General features: G+C 49.0%; 2 protein-coding genes across 2 annotated transcripts; both read left to right on the forward strand.

Annotated features, from left to right (window-relative positions):
* The first annotated feature begins 390 nt into the window (after window positions 1–390).
* Window positions 391–13050, forward strand: LOC122365264 (cuticle protein 7-like). The gene is made up of 3 exons (XM_043336304.1): window positions 391–397; window positions 1889–2010; window positions 12482–13050. Exons 1-3 carry the CDS (start codon window positions 391–393, stop codon window positions 12920–12922), a joined length of 570 nt encoding a protein of 189 aa, XP_043192239.1. The 3' UTR covers window positions 12923–13050.
* A 2933-nt stretch (window positions 13051–15983) lies between these two features.
* LOC122365274 (cuticle protein 7-like) lies at window positions 15984–16747 on the forward strand. The gene is made up of 2 exons (XM_043336314.1): window positions 15984–16004; window positions 16232–16747. Exons 1-2 carry the CDS (start codon window positions 15999–16001, stop codon window positions 16685–16687), a joined length of 462 nt encoding a protein of 153 aa, XP_043192249.1. The 5' UTR covers window positions 15984–15998; the 3' UTR covers window positions 16688–16747.
* Window positions 16748–17215: the final 468 nt, after the last annotated feature.

Here is a 17215-nt window from a genome sequence, read left to right on the forward strand (position 1 = left end):
AGTATACACACAGACACACACAGACATACAAACACATATAATTGACCTTGACCTAACTTGACCTGAAATGACCTCAGCAGCAAAAACCTGGTCGGGTAGAGTGAGTAAGAGCTTCTAGCTGCCTTGGCACCAGAAAACGGCATCGTCATCGGTATATGCTAAGCAGCGCACTTGATATCCAACGGTGACCCAAAACAGCAACATTTTTTAGTTTGACCTGACCTGGAAGGTCAATGACTGACCTGAGAAGGTAAAACTGGGTATCATTGGATTCGTCTTTTCCCAAAGAATCTTTTTGGTCTTTACCGCTAAGCTCTATCTCCAACAGGAACGAAATGGCGCGGGGGGTGGCAACCCCCCCCCCCCCCATGTGCGTTCTAGGATGGGAAAATGGCATGTGCGGGCGAGAGTTAAAAAGTCACGGACTGACCTAAGGTAATTTATGGGCCATGTAAAACAAAAATAGCTGCACAGTGGTTCTTGAATAGAGGTGTAGGAAAAAACACGATCAAAGCACATCATTCGATAGCTAATGGATCGTAGTAGCTTTCCCTGCAAAACACTAGCTTGACCGTGTGAATATCTCGTTTGACCTGAAGCCGCTTGTAGCAAAGTAGCCGTTCTCACGACGGCTATCTGGTACACATTTGGCTCATATTTTGTGCAAATTGGGTGCACATTTAGTCAAAATAAGCTTGTATTTCTTAGAAATTATCAGTTTGGGTTGCGTAAATGTTTATATCACATTTTTTAAACTATCAGGCTTTATTTTCGATTAAAACATTGAAAAATGTCATGATATGAACATATTTGTTGTAAAAGAGATCTGATGCAGTCTGCAGATTTGGTCAAATTTGCGAATTCGTCCGATTACCCGTCGTGAAAACAGCTAACGCCTCTCCACCTAATTAACCATAGTTATTGCGATTCACTGAGCTTCGTTTGAACCGGACTTTGATAAACTTGTGACAATTGACATTGAACTTCTACCGAGCAGCTGTGTGTTTGCGATGAAAATTCTAATAGGGGAAGCCGGGGGAAGCCCGGGCGCGGGGGAAGCCCGGCCACCCCGTTTCCGGCTAAATTATTCACAATAAAATGCTCAACTGTTTGTCCTTTCAGCGTGGCAGCTAAGGTAACGCGAGCAAAAAAGTTAAGGCCGACAAAAAATGCATATTGTTAAAGTTATAGCGCAAAAATGATATTTTAAGGGTTTTTAGCTAAAAAGTGAGATGTGTTGCACTGTTAATGTTATACCATACAGTACTAATATTTATACGAATGTTATGTAAGGACCGTTTAAGTGTTTGTAGTGAGGGGTGACGAGGCAGGCTGGCTTAAGTATGACATTTTTTCGAATATCGCTGTTCTAAAATAAAAATTAGCACATTGGGGTAACCCCGGGCGAGTGGCCAAGCTTACCCCCAACCGAGAGCATGGCCACTAAACCACTGTTTTCCATGAGATAATAGGTACTGAGCATGTTTGGTTTACACCTAGATCAAAGATAAATTTCGAAAATAAACATGTTATCATAGACAAAGCCAGTCATGTCACTTAAGGTCAACTAGGGTCAAACTACGTTTTTGCAGATAACGCGACAGACAATGAAGCTAGAGCTTCAAAAATGGTGTCGTTGTGTTCTTCTTCATCAGCCGAGTCGAATGATATGCAATATGATGCATTAAGGTAAAAAGAAAAATAAATTTTAAGGAATTTTGAAATACACATTTTTTGTCAATTTTGCATCACGATTTTCATCGACCTGTACTGTATATGTAGTAGACGCTAGCTTAAATGTAACATTATAAGTCAACTGATAATGTTTTTTCTCCGCGGTGAGAGCGAGCGCCGCCCATGTGATTGCGTCATACCGCCCGCTCGTCAGGTCCGCATGACCCGAGCCCGGGTCATTCGCGCGCGCAGCGCCGCCGAGAGCAGTCAGCCACTGAGCCGTGGGCTGAGCGCGGCGCTTCCTGCTTTTCGTGTTGCTGCTTGACAACACTGGAGGTGAGGTGTCTTGGAGATCGCATTAGTGATAACTATGTCGATACCTTTGCGGCCGCATTGCCGATCAGCAGATATTGCATCTAGATTCTTTGCTTGGACTTTCCAAGTCTGACTGGTCTCATCGCTGATGACATCTTAATGTTTCGCGTTACGTGCGAGCTTGACAGTCTGTGCTGTGCGCGCAATATTCTCGGCCCTCGTCAACCTCCGGTCTAGCAGCATGATTTTCGCGTTTTAGGAGGCTCGTTTGTAAATTATCTAAGTACCTATAGGTAGCACCAATCAAGCAAAACTAACTTCTCGCTGAGTTTTGAGCTGCATGGGACGGTCTAATTCCGTCCCCGCCTACCGGTTTCCTTCCCCGTCTGTGCCGTGGACGGTCGCCAGCCGCATCAGCTGCTCATGCCTCGGGGCATTTATCGGCGTCTGGTGCCTGGCGGGGCGGCCCGGACACTAGTCCGGCCGACCTGCCCACTGGGCCCCCGGGGCATTGACCTACTGACCTCTCTCCCGCATGGGGCGATTCGCATTGACCATATTCGGACGCAGATACATAAGTGAGTGATGGACAAATAACTTACAGCTACATCACTACAGCTATTACAGCAGCCTGGCATGAAAATTTTGCCATGGATTAGTACATATGAGCTTTTTCACCGCTGCATTGGCGTCTCAGTGCATCGCTTGCCTCAACCTCGGTCGTCTCCGGGCGTTTTGCAAAATAAAAAAAAACTCTGGTAACACAAAGTAGCCTTGGGTAACACGACTCATTATGCATTGCTGCCTCAGTACAGGGCTCGCTTAACGCGTGCCCCGTGCGTCTATGGTTTGCTTTTTTCTCTAACGAAAGGAGCAGAAGTACGCGTCACTTGGCAATATTATTCCATTAGTAGTCAAGTTCCGGTTGTCTCCGGCACACAGGGCAGCCTGACGCATCAAATGCTGCGTTTTCTGGCATGAGACAGTAGCATAAAGGCCTCTCAATTGCACTGGCTCAGGACATGTTGGATTTTTCTCCGGCCATGCCAAGTGTTACCGGCTATTACTTAGAGTACGCCATGTTGGCACGCCACATGCCACATTTTTAGGTAACACAAGTTGGCTTGTTTGTCCGGTCGTTTTATCGGCATTGCCGGTTCTTCGTATTAAACGGCAGACTATGTAAAGAAAAGGCTGCACTATTTGCGACTTTTCCGTCGTTTATAGGCATCACAGCTGCGTTGTCGGCTCAGTGCATAGCCAGTCTCGGCTCTGGTCGTCTCCGGTGCTGCGTTTTAGATGAACACGTGCAAAACTGCGTTTTCTGGAATGTATTAGCACGCATTTCACACTGCGTCGCCGTCTATGAATAACTTGTTTATGCTACGGTCGCACCCGAGTCCGGTGCTGCCGCCTTGTTAATGGCAAACCAGTAAAATACTGGTCAAATTTCAGTAGCATATTCAGCTAGCGCTGCGTTTAAGTCGAGCGCGCGTTCAAAGCGTTGTCATCTCAGGGTCGAGCTAGCATAGGCTCCGGTCGACTCCGGTGCTGCCGCCTTGTTAATGGCAAACCAATAAAAGGGTCGAGCTAGCATAGGCTGCGGTCGACTCCGGTGCTGCCGCTTTGTTAATGGCAAACCAATAAAATACGTACTACTGGTCAAATTTCCGTAACAAATTTCACAGCTGCGTTGTCGGCTTAGTGCAGTCTCGGCTCCGGTCGTCTCCGGTGCAGCCGTCGGAGAAATTAGTACGTAGGTATCTCCCGGCCGTTTCCATAGCCCAATGCGTAATACCTCGTTAGAAGCACATAGGATAATTTGCACTCGATATCTTAAATATCTCAAACAAATTATTAAAGTAATGAAATGTCCAGTAAAGCATGGCATCTCTCAAATTCAGTAACTCATCAGCTCAGTATATATAGCTCGCTTATGCTCCCGTCGTTCCCGGATACTGCCGAATGCCGGCTGCAATACCAGAGCTATGTTTGAGCCCCCAGACAGAGTTATCTCTCAAACATGCATTATCCGGGTGTGTCACTTGACGGTTTTTGCGTCACGCCTCTAGCAATGCAATCGTTGTCTTCGTATACGAAGACAACGTTACGAAGGCAATGCTATACGGAGCTGCTTTCCGCTTATGGCTTACCCCAGTAATACCGACTTAAACCTGCTGAGTCAAACTGGTTTTTATCTTAAGTTTGATAACAATTGTCTCAATGATGTTGTCTCAATGCAGAGCTTGATTATGAGCCGGTCGTCTCCGGTATCGCCTGCTCATGGCCTTGCATAGTCCGGTCGTCTCCGGTATCGCCTGTTCATGGCCTTTGCATAGTCCGGTCGTCTCCGGTATTGCCTGCTTATGGCCTTGCATAGTCCGGTCGTCTCCATTATCGCCTGCTCATGGCCTTGCATAGTCCGGTCGTCTCCGGTATCGCCTGCTCATAGCCTTGCATAGTCCGGTCGTCTCCGGTATTGCCTGCTCATGGCCTTGCATAGTCCGGTCGTCTCCGGTATCGCCTGCTTATGGCCTTGCATAGTCTGGTCGTCTCCATTATCGCCTGCTCATGGCCTTGCATAGTCCGGTCGTCTCCGGTATCACCCAAGCCTGTGTCAAATGCGCATTACTGGTCAATCATCGGAAACTTATGGCCTTGCACCTATGGCCTTGCACCTAAATCGGTCGTCTCCGATGTCGCCGATGCTTATGGCCTTGTAAATATGTATAGTCCGGTCGTCTCCGGTATGGTCTGCTTATGGCTTTGCACCTAGTCCGGTCGTCTTAGTATCGACTGGCTTATGACCTTGCATAGTCAACGCTGTTGCATAACGCATTATACCGCTCCGCTTAGGGCATAATTGCAAGGCAAAGCGGAACAAGCGAACGTGTCGGTGATAAGCGTTTCCACTGTCTCCTGCGGCGCCAGACACAACAGGTCGCCCTGTTCATCGGCGGCAACGATATCGCACGCAGGGTATTCCAGCAGCTTGAGCTCCTCTGCAGCAGGTTGAGGAGCTCTGCATGGCTGTAATTGCTATATGAGCTGAATCAGTTATATAGTTCGCGTATACCCCGTCATGCTCAGAGACAATCTTCGGAACGCTCGCGCTTTTACCCCCGGGCCTGTTTCTCTGGGGCGGGATGGTGTCCACCCTTCGAAGATATAGGGCGAAGGGCTCTGGAAGCGTTCTTACCTACACTTGTTGAATTTAAGATTGGGAACAGGCAATGAGCTAGCAGAGGAACATGACAGTGAGCAGTGTGTGCTACTTTCGTGAGGTGTGTTGCAGTGCGCATGATGTGGAACATATGATGTGAGCATGATTTCTGTCTTTTTCATGCCTGCCACGAGTCCGCCTGATCGACACACCCAAAGCCTCGGCGTCAACACGCAGCAGTCGGCCTGACAAGCACACCTCGTCCAGCGTCGCTCCGCAGAGCACAAGGGGCGCCCTCAGGGGCTGCACAGCGCCCAGAGGCAACTCCGTCGCCGCTATGCCCCGACGTTCTCCAGTCCCTGCACTGGCTGACGCAGTAGCATCTCTGAGGACTGCTCAGTGCCCAGCTACACTCGTCCGCTACACCAGCAGCCCCTGCCGATACCATCGCGATCAGCAAAAAGCAGCTGCACGGGATAGTCGTCGGGATGTTTCAGGCAGCCAGTCGCGGCCGCTGCACCAGCTGTCATCCCCGTCCCATCTACGCAGCACACGTCGTCGGGACCATCTCTAGGTCTCGAGTAGCCGGCGCAGTTCCGGAGGAGACGAACACCCAGGTAATACCTCAGGTTCAGCGACATGCCTTTAAAATTAGATATAAAAAATAACAATTACAATGAGTGTATCACTTTTAGTGTATCAGCTATCAGATACAACATCGAGAGCCACCGTTTTGTCAATCTTGACAACTGGTTTTGTACCTCTGATCCTCGCTATGAGGAGTCTGTAGTGTCGGCACCTTCAGCGTTGTGGGTGGTCTTCTGCAGCCAAGCCATCCATACGCGTCATCCAGACATTCGCAGTCAGTAGTTTTTGTCCGATATACGGGTGGTTACTTGAGCCCATCCTGGGAATGTCGCTCACATGCGTCAAGTCAGCTTTCTCTCAGCTCCCGGCATGGGGCTCTCCTGGAGGGAATATGACAAGTGGTTAACACGCGCTAGTGAGCTCCCTCCACACCTGTACAGTGTACAAAGTGGGGCGAATCTGATGCTATTTCGCCAATCTGGCTCAACTCCACTGGCCGCGGCATCACCACTCACCAGCGTATCAGCAAGGTAGGAGCTGGGGCGTTGGGGTGCGGAGTTCTCAACTCGCTGCCACTACAGCCACTCCTGGCGTGTCTGCCGCGGAAACCACGGCGCCCTCCGCTGCCCCCGCCGCAACGCCATTCGCAGCCAGCGGCCGGTCACCCCTCACGCCGCCCTACTCGCTCCTAGGGAATAGCAGACGACCCGCTGGCAGAGTGCCCGCCATCAGCGTGCCACATGTCGTTCTTCGTGAGCTTCTTAGTAGCTATAACTTATTTCTTGCGCCCTATGTTGGTGTAAGACTTCGAAAACTGCTTCATAATTGGATGTTTGGGGCTGCTCTCAGTAGCAAGCGGCCAAATCTATTTTCATTCGTGTGATCCGTCGCCCATTATAGTGGATGCATATGTCAATTGCGATAGACGCGCGGGTCGCATTGCCGGTCCTGCTTCCTCAAGCAGTCAATGGATAAGAAAGTTTTTCCCGAGCAGACTTATTCCCGAAAACGCCGGGGATGTAACACTTTAACCGCTACCTCTCCCTTCCGGAGGCCGATCTGTTAATGAATTTATCCCTACACTTATAACTTAGAACACAGACACTTAGAAATAGCGACACCCAAATACGAGTATGGCTGACTCAGAGAAAATCTTCTCTCGGACGGATGGTTTCTGTGCTGATAATTTTTCAAAGACGGCAGTCATGACGTCTCTGAATTCGCTTCAGCGCATGTACAGCGAGCTCCACGTTCCTTTTTGCTCTAGCGAGGCAGGGGAGCCCTACCGCATCCTCACATTCCCAGGTATAGAATGTTTTTACGTTCCAAGTTCTTAATGATTACTGTAGATACATCAGCATGAGTGCGTCCATCGGGCAGAAAGAGAAGCTCCGGTGTAATCACCGGGGTAGGACGGATTAGGCTCGCTATTAACGCTTAAAAATCTCCCCTACGCGACGTTCAAATCTTACATTGGCTTCATAACTTGCGTGCGTGGGTGGATCGGCCTTGGAGTGTTTTCCTACGCCGAACGTATGATCTGTACCGAGGCACGTTCCGTCCGTACCATCGCATGGCGATCAGAAAGGCAGCACGTTTGGATCTCAGGGCATGGCCGATGATGTTCGTCCTTTTTGCTCAGGCCATGGGACTGGGGCTGCCACGTCCCCGTAATCCATAGAAGTGTCCATGGCAGCGGCGCTGGCTCCTGCTACGGCGCGAGCCTATCACGCCGTCTGAAAGGAGCAGAACTTTCCTCGGGAGTCGGCTTCTGACAGCCTGTTTCTAGTCAGCGTCGCAAATGTTGACAACCTTCGGCCAAGCAGATATTTGCGTACAGCAATGCCTTTGCTAGAGCTGGGACAGATATGTAACGCTCACCGGCAAGTCACCATGTTTCGTTCAAATTGCTCAGCGTTCCATGCCATTTTCACGCTGTTTTTTGCCCCTCTCCGTCGCGGCGAAATGGTCCGTTGCGGGCTACAGGAACATACTGGTGCACTTGCAGTGCCATAGAGTCCTGGTCACGACATAGTTGTAGTATTCCGTGCTTCTTTCCGGTTCTCTTGTGCGTGTTAGTCGCCATGCTCCACTGAGCGTTGGTCGTTGTGCCAGTTTGGCCAGAGGAGTCATGTAAGTGATTCTCCTGGCTCTCTTGCCGTGCACTAGTCCGAAAGGGTTGCCAGTTCCGCCAGCCGACCTTTCTCGTTGCACTGCTCAGCCGTGCGCTGGTCCAAGATTGGTGCCAGTTACGCCGGCCGATTTTTAGTTGCACTGCTCAGCTGTGCACTGGTCCAAGATTGGTGCCAGTTACGCCGGCCGATTTTTTGTTGCACTGCTCAGCCGTGCGCTGGTCCAAGATTGGTGCCAGTTTCGCCGGTCGATTTTTCATTGCACTGCTCAGCCGTACGCTGGTCCAAGAAAGGTGCCAGTCTCGCCGCTACACTGCTCAGCCGTGCGCTGGTCCAAGATTGGTGCCAGTTACGCCGGCCGATTTTTCGTTGCACTGCTCAGCCGTGCGCTGGTCCAAGATTGGTGCCAGTTTCGCCGGCCGATTTTTCATTGCACTGCTCAGCCGTACGCTGGTCCAAGAAAGGTGCCAGTCTCGCCGCTACACTGCTCAGCCGTGCGCTGGTCCAGGATTGGTGCCAGTTACGCCGGCCGATTTTTCGTTGCACTGCTCAGCCGTGTGCTGGTCCAAGATTGGTGCCAGTTTCGCCGGCCGATTTTTCATTGCACTGCTCAGCCGTACGCTGGTCCAAGAAAGGTGCCAGTCTCGCCGCTACACTGCTCAGCCGTGCGCTGGTCCAAGATTGGTGCCAGTTACGCCGGCCGATTTTTCGTTGTAATGCTCAGCCGTGCGCTGGTCCAAGATTGGTGCCAGTTACGCCGCTACACCGCTCATGCAGCTGCGCGCTGGTCCAAGTTTGGTGCCAGTTACGCCAGCCGAAATTCGCGACACGAATGTTCTGTAGTCCCTGTTCTGCTGATCTCCCCCGTGCTATAGCAGCGCATTACTCTCAACGTAATGTAACTCGCTGGGGCTTCCGTGTATGCAGCAGATGTAGTTTTGCTAATTTGCAAGCACGCTGCGTGTGTTGCGGACCATGTGCTGGTGTTGAAGCGAGCTGCGTCTCACGCGCTCCTCAGTTACCGTTTGCGGCTATTGTATGTTGTGTGCCGGACATGCGCCGGGTGAATGCATTTGTTTTACTTTTATGCAAATTTTTATCTGTACTTAATTTTGCTAAGCTTACCTGCCTACGCATCGTTCTCGGGTTCGTGGGGGTAATGGGCTTTTCCTCACCCAAAGGCATTGTTGGAGTGCACAATACATAGACCCATAATCACAACAACGCCTTTGCGAGCTCGAACGAAGCGTAGAAATGTAACATTATAAGTCAACTGATAATGTTTTTTCTCCGCGGTGAGAGCGAGCGCCGCCCATGTGATTGCGTCATACCGCCCGCTCGTCAGGTCCGCATGACCCGAGCCCGGGTCATTCGCGCGCGCAGCGCCGCCGAGAGCAGTCAGCCACTGAGCCGTGGGCTGAGCGCGGCGCTTCCTGCTTTTCGCCATCCACCTCCCCTCCGCCACCGACGCGACTGTATTTTATCATTCGTGTAATTGTGCAGCTTCGCGTACATGCTTGATGCGTTGTGCAATGTACATACCCTCGTCTTCGGCTATGTATTGTGGGCTTTTCCTCACCCAAAGGCATTGTTGGAGTGCACAATACATAGACCCATAATCACAACAACGCCTTTGCGAGCTCGAACGAAGCGTAGAAATACCAGTAGTGACATAAACTCTAAGATGTCCAGAGCTAATTAGTACCTTAATATTTCACTTTCCGTTAATATTTGGAAAACACATAATGGTTTCATCAACTCGTTGTAAAGCGCTGGGGAGGTGGCCGGCGTTACCCCTATGCCGGGCTTACCCCAGAAAAATCAACACTTTTTTGAAACTCGATTTTCTCAACCTTATACTTATTCCACGAAACCGAATTTTTGGGAAAACACGGCCAATGAACTTAGCTAGCTAGCAGGATGTCAACATTTTATACAGCACGTATGGTATGTAATAAAAATCAAAAAGAGCTTACTATGCCGGGCTTCCCCCGGCTTCCCCTAACAGCGCTGCTGGGGGATTTGGTAGGCACGTGGCAACGTGGATGTGACAGAGTGGCTGCTGTTGCAAAATGGCTGCTCCGTACTTGATAAGCTGCTTCAACTTAACCCTCGCCGGACCTATTGGTTTTCTACATACGCGCCGGCCGAGGGGGGGGGCGGGTACGACCCCCCCCCCTCGCCGTTTCGCCCCTGGTGGAGCTAGCGCGTCGCGGAAAAAACGAGCGTGTGCGCCGTTACGAGACGCAGAGATTGATATCCAATTTTAAGGTCCTAGGTCAACCGGTGACCTCTGAGGTCAGGTCAAGTGCCCCAGGGTACGGTTCAGTTTTTGGTGAATAACTTCGCAAAAACGGCCGCAGAGCCGTGATTTTGGCAGCATCGTGTTCGCCTCGCTCAGGCGCGTCGAATGATATACTTTTTGTTCGGGTCAGGTCAACTTGGGGTGTTGACCTCAGGTCAAGGTCAGGTCAGCACCCCCAGGTCACGAAGTTGGTCGGAAGAGGTCATGTCGCATATCATTCGATTCGGCAGGTCTTCCTGAGTCCATTGGTGGCTTTCTCGACTCGCTAGCTGAATTTGATCAAGAGTTATTGACGGAAAACTAATATGACCTTGATGACGTCATAAATGACGTCACGCAAGGTCAACATTGCAAAAGTGACGCATCTAACCTTGCAAGGAGTGCATCAAATCACGATTCTGTGTGCTTGAGATAGTTGGATATCGTTCCCGGCGCCAGAATAGCAGTTTTCATTTTTCCCCATTGACTTATAATGGTGAGGTCACGAAAATGACCTGACCTCATATGACCTTTAGGAAAAATCCGAGATATACAAGTTGTGAGACTCATAATGGATACTAGATCCTGCAAGGTTCATTTCCCTGTGACATCTCCTCTGGCAGTGAGGGCGTTGCGAAGTTGCGACATCTGAAGACCGTGCATAGGTTCACTTATGACGTCATAGGTCAGTGACCTGACCTGACCCAAAAATGCGGTTGGTGTCAAAAGATGCGGCTTGGATCAAAGGTCAGGTATGCTAAGTTTCAGCTCTCTATCGCCAGCGTGTTCGGAGCTATCGCGAAAAAAACCCTATGGCACCCGCCCCCCCTCGGCCGGCGAGGGTTAATGGACAACAAACGTTATTGATATTGAAATGTATCGTCATGCGCTCATCTCGGCCACTTTTTGGACACATTTCACATTTCATCGGACACATCACATCGGACACATTTGACCCCCCACCAAAAAATAAAATAAAAATAAAATGCAGTTCAAACTTTTGCCATGAATGTCCTTGCATTGTCTACCTATAGTTGGAAGATGACAAAATGAGCATTTATCCTCGTTTAAACCTTTTTACCATCAAAAACACTTTCCGTACATGAGTCAATTATCCTGTCTCATATCGGGACAAATAAGTCGCCGGTGTCCGTTTCTCCCCGGGGTTTGGGGCCAAGCGGCAAAAATGCAAAACATTGAATGCTTTACAAATATCCTATATGTGAAGGCCTTTAGAAATAAAACAAAGTTGAAATAAGATGCAATTTAATAGGGATCACATTGGAGTAAAATAATCGTTCCAGGTTTAAAAAAGTTTTAAAATCAAGTGTCGGCATCATAAAAGTGTAAAGGTGGCCGCTTTGCCCCGGTCTCCCCTACAATGCGATGTAAAACCCGCACGGCATCTCATAGTTTCCTCATTTTAGCGTCTCTTCCAAGTGTCATGTCAAACATATGTACGATAAACTGCGGATTTGGTATATAGGAATGTCGACTTGGACACCACCAAAATTATGCAGTTTCATTGACGTTAAATAAAAGAAGAACTTTTAAAAGAGTTAGCGGCATTTATTTGTAAAGAGCTGAAGAGTGAAGCATTCGCGCTTTGTCTTTCTTTTAACAACATTTCTAGCACAAAATATTGCCCGCCCCAAGCGACTGTTGTAACATTGTTGCCAGCTGCTATATACAAAGAAAATATTTTTTTTTTTTTGCAAGACTTCTGCGTACCTGGATGAAAACGAAAGAAGCTCAACGGCAAGTGGCAACTGCAATCAAGACAGCATATCGAAGCCATTTAGTAATGGTCCATAAAAAGGCAAATATTGAAATGATTCTGCAGAAACAGATCAAACTATGTATTCGCAAGAAAAAGGACATATGAAAAAATGCAGATGAATTCATACGATAATCCCCTTCCCTTTCCCTGCACAAGTGAACCGTACCGTGTTCCACATCTAACTGTTCAGCTCCGCCCTCCGTCCAACCCAAGGTTACGGTCGCTGGCTGGTATAAAGGCAGGCCGGTTCGCCGTTCACAGCATCAGTCGCCAAAGACCCAATCTGCAAACATGAAGGTCAGTTTCCTCGACGGAGTACACCCTATAGCATTTCTGCTGCGTGTTTTGAATCTTGTGGGATGAAAGCACTGCAAAGGAACTTTCGGATATGGGACTAATAGGTATATATTCATTATTCATCTTATTATCCGCTTTTGAGCGTTTAAGCACAGGGCTCGTTTTATATAGGAAATATGAAGATGAGCTCAATGTGAAACATAACTAAAATTTGCCAATTTCTAACGGTCATCTCTGTCTCCTTTCAGTTCTTCGTCGTTGCTGCCCTGGTGGCCGTGGCTGCCGCCGCCCCCTCCACTCCCTACAGCCCCCGGCCGGCCTACCACCCGGCCCCGTCCTACGCACCGGCCCCGGCCTACCACCAGCCGTCCTACAAGGAGCCCGCTCAGCCGTACCAGTTCGACTACGCCGTCAACGACCACTACTCGGGCGCCGTCTTCTCGCAGAACGAGAACAGCGACGCTAGCAACGTCAACGGCTACTACTCGGTCAACCTGCCCGACGGCCGTGTGCAGACGGTCAAGTACGTGGCTGACCAGCAGGGCTACGGAGGCTACAACGCCGAGGTGACCTACGAGGGCGAGCCCCGCTACGAAGAGTACAAGCCCAGCTACAAGCCCGCTCCCTACAAGCCCGCCCCGGCCTACAAGCCCGCCTACCAGCCCGCCTACAAGCCCGCTTACAACTAAGTGCTTTCATACACAATATTTCATATTTATGTAAAGTGTTTTGGTGTGTTTGACTTGCGAGGCATGTCGTTTCCCTTTCAATGCGCACTTATGTGACCAATTGGAGGAATATACATGTTTCAAACTCATTTATGGGTTATTGCACACGGTGTTGGACGGCGTGTAACGAAGGACTGAGGTTGAGATGTGCACACAAAAAAAAAAATTGAGAGAGCAATGAGCAGATAAAAAAGGTAGACACGCGTATTGGCGGCTCTACAGCGCAAGTAGAGCTGGATGAGGAGGCGATTCAAAACAGAAAAGAATAAAATGAAGACATTTCCCACTCCCATTTCCACGGGAATTATTAGGTAGAGGATGGGTCGACAAGGAGGATGGATCGATGGGTTGGTTATACTCGAAAAGGAACGTAGGGGAAGAGAGGTTAACGTCAAATAAGATATTTTAGCTTCTATATCGCAAAAGGAAGCAATCCAAGGGGTGCTCAGGGTATCCTAGAGACCTCTCGGAGCATATTTCTCCAATTTTTTTCTTTTGAAATATCAACTCGAGATCCCAAGGATTCTAGGAGACCAACATAGGACCCGTGTAGACCAACAAAGGGTCTCTTAGGCCAACAGAGGGCCCTGATGGTTTGGAGGACAACGGAGCCTTCATGGGACCCTCGATTGGACTCAGGCCTCAGAGGTCACTCTGTTGGCTTCAGGACACTTTGAAAGACTCAGGTCTTCGGTAGTTCTCTGCTCACATAAGAGAGCCCTCGCATGGCCTCAGATCAAGTCGTCTGTTGGTCTCAGTGCCCTCTTTTCGCCTCATGGTTTTGAGGGATCTGCCTCTGCTGGCCTCAAAGCTTCAGGGCCTTTTGCTGACATCAGGGCCTTCTGCTGGCCTCAGGGCTTTCTACAGGCCTCAGGGCCTTCTGCTGGCCTCATGCCCTCTGTTGACCTCAGGGTCCTTTGTTAGCCCTAGAGGTTCGAGACCCTCTTGACTTCACAGCGCCCTTGTATTCCCCGGAGGAACCTCTGTTTTCTTAGATGACCCTTTGATGCCAACAGAGAGCACTCAGAGGCTCCCAGACAACATAAGGCTCTTTAGAGGCCAACAGATAATCTTCTTAAGACAAGAACAGATAATCCTCAAGGGCCCTGAAGGCCACCAGAGGGCCCGAGACGACCAAATAAATTTCTGAGGCCAAGAGAGGTCCTTTGTTCAACAGTGGGCCCATTAAGGTCACCAACGGAGGGTCTTTTGATGTCAACAGAGGGACCTCAGAGCCCTGAGGTCAACTGACGAGGCCCTGGCCACTGAGGCCAATAGAGTGTCTTCTGAGCTAATTAGAGGGCCACCTTAGATTTACGGAGGGCCTTCAGAAATCTAAGAACCTTAAGTGGTTCTGAGGCCAATGGAGGCCCCTCTGAGCAAGTAGTGTTAATTGGCTACCAACGTTTTGGCGTACTGATATCAAACCAATAGCAACTCAGTACCTACCTATTTGGTAGGCATTTCAAATATGACCTTTTATATTTTGTTGGTTTTCATTCCGCCTCGATAGTCTATACAGTGATAATTGTATAAGATGCTCTAAATTTGGTAAAGAAGTCGGTAGTACTCCAAAGTTTCAGCTGTTTTTTTTTTTTTGGTATTCCCCATGGTTTCGGTCAGTATTTGGCTTGGTATCGGTTTCCGACTTTTCTGCAATTGACGTGACTACTCTGAATCCTAAGGCTATCGGAGAGCTTTAACCCTCGCCGGCACAGGGGGGTGGGGGTGGGGGTGATGCAACCCCCTAAGATTTTTTTTTTCGCAAATAACTCGCGTAAAAAGCGGCCGATTGCGACGAAACTTCCAGTACCCTCGCGTTGATCAATTTTACACAGCCTGACATTTCATGACCCTGACCCAAGTGACCTTTCAAAGAACCCTGTGATGCCAATAAAAGGCCCTCAGAGGCCAAAAAAGAGCACTCTAAGAAAGACAAATGGTTATCTAAGGTCAATAGGGGGCCTTCTGAGCACACCCGATGGCGCTCTAAAACCAATAACTAGAGATATTTACCTCCGAGACTTACGTAGACTGACGTGTGCAACATGTGAACTCATAGAGCTGAAATCATAAGGCTGTCGAAGCGGCAGTGCTGGTACATCGCTTTTTTTTTGGGGGGGGGGATATTTACGAAATAGCCTAAAGAAGGCGCCAAGCCACTTCCCAAACTCCAGCTTTCCTGCAATGGAGCACGTTAGCTGCATCGCCCTTTGGCACTTCGGGTGAACTGTGTCTTGTTGCTCAGTGAACATTTTTCTCTCCGCTCACTGCGACGACGAGGACAACGCGCATCGCATGCTCCGCCTGTTCACAGTTATATGCTGCCTTTTGTAAATTGTAACTGATTTGGCGTGCAGATACTCTGCATGAATTGGAATGAACTATTGTTGAATACATAACTTACAGGATTCATTGCATTATCCAATATGTATTCATTACCTTCTTGAAGTGCTTGAAAATAATAAAGCAACTGGCATAATTAAACGCATTTTACTGTATCTTTAAACTGATGTTTTGTGGGACTCCTAAGCTGTTTCAATTCAAGGAACCTTTTCAATGGAAGCCATCAAAGTGCCCGTTCGACTGCCCCGCTTTGGAAACGCATAGATATGCCGCCGGTAGCAAGACATAAACATAAAAATAACACCCAAAATGTTTTTTTTCATTTATGTAAGCATTTCATCACTAAGGAATCATTAGGTATAGCGTGATGAAATTTTTAGATTAAAGATGCGTAATTGATTAACTTGAGGGTACTGAAAGTTTTGTCGCGATCGGCAGCTTTTTCCTCGATATTTTGAAAACAAAACATTGAAAGGATCCCTTCAACACCCCTTGTAAGTGCAAGGGCTAAACTACTAACCACTTCCTATGATGTGTCACTTCCCTACCGCAATGTCGGCTATGCGGTGTGTCCAAATTTACCTGCTCGGCCCCGCCCTCCCTCCGACCCAAGGTTACGGTCGCTGGCTGGTATAAAGGCAGGCCGGTCCGCCGTTCACTGTATCAGTCGCCAAAGACCCAATCTGCAAACATGAAGGTCAGTTTCCTCGACAGGGTATACCCTCCACCGTTTCTGCTGGATGGTTTGAGTGTTTGAATGAAAATGCTGCAGTAATGAAGCACTGCAATTCAATGTTCATCTTATCATCCACTTTCGAATGCTTACACACCGCGCCCGTTTTATATGAGAAAATGCCAAGCTCAGCTCCAAGTAAACATACCGTAAACTGTCAATTTCTAACCGCCATCTCTGTCTCCTTTCAGTTCTTCGTCGTTGCTGCCCTGGTGGCCGTGGCTGCCGCCGCCCCCTCCACCCCCTACAGCCCCCGGCCGGCCTACCACCCGGCCCCGGCCTACCACCAGCCTTCCTACAAGGAGCCCGCTCAGCCGTACCAGTTCGACTACGCCGTCAACGACCACTACTCGGGCGCCGTCTTCTCGCAGAACGAGAACAGCGACGCCAAGAACGTCAACGGCTACTACTCGGTCAACCTGCCCGACGGCCGTGTGCAGACGGTCAAGTACGTGGCTGACCAGCAGGGCTACGGAGGCTACAACGCCGAGGTGACCTACGAGGGCGAGGCCCGCTACGACGAGTACAAGCCCAGCTACAAGCCAAGCTACAAGCCCGCTTCGTACGCCGCTCCTTCCTACCAGCCCGCCTATAAGCCTGCCTACAAGCCCGCCTACCAGCCGGCCTACAAGCCCGCCTACAACTAAAGTTCTTTGAACTGAGCTTTTCTTTCTATTTATGTATATCAATTCATAAGTGGCTTTACGTGAGATTGGTCCGTTGGTTGTGACTGTTTTTGCGTACAAAATATATATTTCATTGACATTTATATCTTTTTAGTGTTTATATTCAATGGAATAACCTTCTGTTTAAAATTCTAAAAATTGCCAAAAGTTACAAAAACACTTAATATATTTCGGAGGCGTTCCTTCATCGGTTCAAGTGATAAAGATTTATCAGTATTTTAGCGTTTGTCTTTTTAGTGTTTGTCTAGGGCAGCAGCCAGCATGGTATATATGATCCCGAACCCGAACGAAAGACAGCACGCTTAGGTAAGTAGGTATGCTTTCGCCTGGCTGTCAGCTGTCAGGCACTCTTTGTGTTTCTTGAAACCTCACCGGACCTATTGGTTTTCTACAAAAGTCCCGGCCGAGAATTGTACTTACGACCCTTCCTCACCGTTTTACCCCTAATTGAGCTAGAACCTCGCACAAAAACGAACGTGTGCACGGTTA

The sequence above is a fragment of the Amphibalanus amphitrite genome, unplaced genomic scaffold (assembly GCF_019059575.1).
Source record: "Amphibalanus amphitrite isolate SeventyFive unplaced genomic scaffold, NRLGWU_Aamphi_draft 000726F_arrow, whole genome shotgun sequence".
NCBI lineage: Eukaryota > Metazoa > Arthropoda > Thecostraca > Balanomorpha > Balanidae > Amphibalanus > Amphibalanus amphitrite.